This window comes from Penaeus japonicus, unplaced genomic scaffold, assembly GCF_977035675.1.
Source record: "Penaeus japonicus unplaced genomic scaffold, GWHDUDI00000001_assembly GWHDUDI00000022, whole genome shotgun sequence".
NCBI classification, from domain to species: domain Eukaryota; kingdom Metazoa; phylum Arthropoda; class Malacostraca; order Decapoda; family Penaeidae; genus Penaeus; species Penaeus japonicus.
The window spans coordinates 24846251-24851250 of NW_028234424.1; the positions used below are offsets into that span (position 1 = coordinate 24846251).

The window sequence follows — 5000 nt, forward strand, 5'->3', positions numbered from 1 at the left end:
GGCTGGATACATCCCGGGGAGCCATTACATTATACACACACACACACAATTTATATACATACATCATATATCTTTACATCTATTTATCCATATATTAAAACTTCCCTGTGACCTAGCACATTTTTGGCACATCAAGTCTGTGCCAATAACTTCTCTATGGCTCTCAACGTTTTTCCTTAATGTTTTACATTTTATCGTGGGGACGATTAGCTACAACAGCCACGTTCTATAATGATGGCATGGGGTGAAAACTTGACATCTACTTTATCGTTGTCTCCTATGATAAAACTACAGTTGGGACCAGCATATGATGCGAGGGCAAGAACTGAACACCTATATCAAATATATCATGATTCACAGGTGGAATGTGGGTCTTTCTTCTGAATGTCGATTATATTTGTCTCCTCGATATCATTAGATGATATAGCTATATCTGGAGTACTTTTTTTTATTAAAAAGCCATCGCGCAGGTAATGTTCATCCTCATAGACACCGAGGAGTTCAACTACTGCTGCAACGATCACTTCATCGTAAGGTAATCTTACTATAAAATCAAAATATGGACTTAGTTCTCGCTAGTAGCAGCAAATTGGATGACACGGCGATGGCAGAGTGGACACGGCACCCCAACGTATAGCAAAGTAAACATCGTGCTCTGATTAAGGATGGCATCTCTGCTACCTTCCAGAATAAATATAATATACTCTACACGAGTGAGAGACACTGTTCGTGCCGTTGCCTGTGCTCTGCTCGAATAAAACTCAACGGGCTACCAGGGTGTGACACTCGCTGGTCACGGCTCTTTGTTCCGCCATCAGCATCCGCTTCTGGTTTCGCAATTTTCTCCTCGTGCTGCCTATCATGGCGGATGTATCATTTGTAACATGGATGACTAGGTTTTTTGATACTCTTTACGTAAGTACGGAACAGCATGTGTTGGTCATGCTGTGGCATCGGCGACACACGCCGCTCTGCGACGCTCCAATGCTTGAATATTCTTCGTCATTCACAATGCAAACATATAACAAAACCACGTCAACACTCAGTAAATCATGACTAATTTATTAGGACGCATATTTTCGAAAGAAAGCACCCTTACCGTCAGCGAAACCTGGATTACATGTAGTGTGGAACGTCATTTCAACAGGTTCAACCTAAGGGCTCATAAGAACAAACATGCAGTCGCAAGAGATTGCAACTTATTCCGACTAAATGTACCACTAGACGAATATATCTATACCAAACATAATATACATAGTAGGATGTTTTCGACATCATCGCTCTCTCGAGGGGAAAAGGAGATGCAAAATAGAAAATGGGATTCTTGTCAATCACTCAAAATGAGAAAGACTGCATACGATAGGAAGAGAAGGGAAGGAGGGGGAAAGAAGAAAGGGAAATAGAGAACAGAGAGATACACAGAAAGGACCATGGAGGAGGATGGGGAGGGAAGGAGAGAGGTAGAGAGAGATGAGGGAGAGAGAGAGAGAGAGAGAGAGAGAGAGATGAGGGGGGAGGGGGAGCGAGAGAGAGAGAGAGAGAGAGAGAGAGAGAGAGAGAGAGAGAGAGAGAGAGAGAGAGAGAGAGAGAGAGAGAGAGAGAGAGAGAGAGAGAGAGAGAGAGAGAGAGAGGAAAATCAACTTCAACACCTAAAATGCGAACAAATTGTCCACGGGTAAGTTATGCCAGAAAATCATGCGACCTTGGAGTCAAAAATACCATAGTTGTGGTCGCGAGTTATTTTCACAGATCTGCTCAGGTACTGTTACGCAACAGGTGGGTTATCAATGACCTACTTAGTAGTCCTCTCTTTAGCCTATTTTATCACTCTACCTATTGGCTCTCGCCTCTTTCTTTCCCTATACAATATCCTTTTATAGATCCGAATTCTTTTAATACATAGAAAAAAATCGAGTCTGCCTGTGAGGACCTTCATGCGACGACAGTATTCCGAGAGTGTTTAGTGATCGTTTCCCCTGAAGACATTGTAACATGTCCATTAAGCAAACCTAAACACAGAGCAGCGTCGTGGCTACAAGCGGAGTCCTCCCTCGCGAACACAAAAGTATGGCCAAATCACACAAATTCCGCAACGCTGGCAGAGGCGCCATCAGCGTCCGCAACACCACGGACATGTCTCACTACACTGCCATTGACACTCGCATTATTGCTTTCAGTTCTTGTACCAGCCAGTACAAGATACTTTGGGTACAAATTTGTGAAAGTAGAAGCGTGCACACACGTGGTGCGCACATTCATATATTACTTACGCGCGCACCAACAAACTCATGCATTCAAGAGTTCATTCACATATGATTCCTGCATCATCTGGCAATAAACTTTTCACAAAAATTCCCAGGGGCTGATAATAACTAGCGTCATCAGAATTCTCGGTTTAGTGTCGACACATAATACAGAATACCCAGCAGCTGTCTGCTTTGCAAAACACGTGGACTGAATCCAATATGGCACCGGAAGGGTGCGATATGGTGCAATGTCAAGGAAACGCCGCCTCCGCCACATGCAAGTCGTGGTGGTAGTTCACGTGGGAAAGTTTAATGGAAGGCAAAAAATCAGCACACAGAAAGAGTAGGAGCTACTTCAGGCAATGCCAAGAGGAGAGTGAAAATAACGGGAGAGGCATGGACGGAGAGAGAGGAAGCGCATCTGATATCATACACAGAGTGTATATTCCATAACTTACTTTCAGGCACCATGGGTGAGGGGTCTGGCCCATGAGAGGCGAGGTCTCCAGCTCTTGCATGGTGTAAGCCTCGTGCTTGTGCGTTGTGTTGGCACTGAGGCCGCAAAGTCATGCAGCCGCCACGGCTTGACCTTGGCTTCGGGAATGCTGTTAATGTCGGGCGTGCAGTGGTCACTCGATTTTAACGCTACACTTGCGATCGCCGTTGCGCGACCTCACCGAGTCCTCTAGCTCAGCTTTTCAAGGCCTAGGCGCCTGTCGTTATTGTTCGCTGCACGGATTCTCCGCCTCCCTGCAACACTTGGTAACTGATACTGGGCACCTCGTGACGAGTTCTCTTTCCCATCTATGCGTCTAGCTCATCCCCGTGGAAGAGCCCATTCCGCCGAAAAGCGCGCGATGACAGGGAATCGTACACTGTGTTTATGGCAAACGCCCGGAAAGAAGAAAGTGTTGCGGTAGAGATCATGGCTCGGATTAAAAAACAATGTCGTAACGGCTGTGTTGGCCGATTCGACGTGCCACTAACCGCACCACGCACCTGTGATGTTAACCTCTGTCACGAGTGTTTGTCTAGCTCGCCCCGCTCTTGCATAACTATAATAATTGAGCCAAAGCAAGGAAACATTATAAGAGGGCGGAAAAGGGAGGGGTGAGAAGAACGGAGGAGAAAGAGGGAAGGCGGGGGAGGCGTGGTGAGGAGAGAACGACAGAGAAAGAGAAAGAGAAAGAGAAAGAGAGAAGGAGGGGGGGGGCGACGACTTTGAGGGCGTACTGAGGATGGTGTTCCTAACTTAGTCATCAGGTAGTTTAATATTAAGATCATTCAAGCACTATGATCAATCTCAGAGCCCCTTCCCCCATCCCCCATCGCCCATCCTAGGCTGGGCACCTGGGCAATCCCTCGACCGCGTTTTGGTGCCACTTGTGCCCCTCGCCGAAAAAAAAAATTGACTACGAAAATTTTCACTTTATCATATACCTCCTTTCTCTATCGGTCCTTCCACAAGCGCCGAGAGACACATCCCTCGTGAACATCCGTATAAACAAACGAACAAAACAGAAAAAACCGTCTCTGTACCGTTCGTGTGCCATGGCTCCTTGGGTACGGTGTTCGAATAAGCAAGTAAACACTGAAGGAATATGTTTAGGTACGTGACGCCGTAACGTTCTCAGCAGGTTGGGGGAGGTGGTCGTTCGAAAGATTCATTTCGTTCTCTCAAAACTGACGAGGGTGTTGAGAGAGAGAGAGAGAGAGAGAGAGAGAGAGAGAGAGAGAGAGAGAGAGAGAGAGAGAGAGAGAGAGAGAGAGAGAGAGAGAGAGAGAGAGAGAGAGAGAGAGGAGAGAGAGGAAAGAAAGAAGAGAAAGAGAGATAGATAGATAGAAAGAAAGAGGTGGGGAGGGAGGGAGAGAGGAGAGAGGAGAGAGAGAGAGAAAGAAAGAAATAGAGGGAGAGAGTAGAGAAAGGGAAGAGAGAGGAGAAAAAGAGGAGAGAGTAGAGAAAGGGAAGAGAGGAAAGAAAGAGGAGAGAGGAAAGAGAGAGAAAGAGAGAGAGAGAGAGAGAGAGAGAGAGAGAGAGAGAGAGAGAGAGAGAGAGAGAGAGAGAGAGAGGGGGGGGGGTGCTTACACAAAAGAGATAGTTTATTTTAGATTTGTAAATCGTTTACAGAAAGGCGGGTGGGTGAGGGAAGGAATGTATGGGCAGACTAAAGAGAGATTTTTTAAAGAAAAACAACAAAGAACGTTTTTTCTTCTCGACGATATATATATATATATATATATATATATATATATATATATATATATATATATATATATATATATATATATATATATATATATATATAATGTAATAGTTCTTTGATAGACTCTTTGATTTCGTAAATTCTCAGAGCAACTGCGATTCTTACGTCAAATTATCTTATAGCTTTCGTATATAATGAAATCGACTCCATATGTCCTACGTCCCAGTTGGCTTGCTCTCTGTCCATGGGAGTAATGAACTCCTTTGTTTTGCTTAACAAAGGAAGAAAGACTAAGAACTAAGAATGAAAAATAGAAAGAAAGAATGTAGGGTTTAACATATGGATCAGGGGGGAAAAAAACCTTGGCATAGCCTCAGCATATGAGTGTACAAACAAAAACTAATGTTCTGAAAATACTTTTTTTTCTCGTTATGAATACTTGAGCAATCCTAATCTTGGCGCATCCACAATTAACACGCCATCACTATTTATGCGAACCGAGTTGCTTTTACTTGCCAATAACATGTTTTAACTCCCTGGACGAATTCAA

General features: G+C 44.4%; 1 protein-coding gene across 30 annotated transcripts in view; it reads right to left on the reverse strand.

The window, feature by feature from the left end:
- The window catches only part of Larp4B (La-related protein 4B), an 86680-nt gene that overhangs the window by 26619 nt on the left and 55061 nt on the right, over positions 1 to 5000 (reverse strand). For 4 of the 30 annotated variants that reach the window (XM_086549647.1, XM_086549651.1, XM_086549670.1 and 1 more), the window contains exon 2: positions 2705 to 2996. The exons of 25 other annotated variants lie outside the window; for them this stretch is intronic. In XM_086549647.1, the coding sequence (XP_086405773.1) occupies positions 2705 to 2764 (60 nt within the window). In that variant the 5' untranslated portion in view covers positions 2765 to 2996. Of the gene's footprint in view, positions 1 to 2704; positions 3124 to 5000 lie in introns of those variants that run through there. One more of the 30 variants, XM_086549655.1, reaches the window with a different exon arrangement.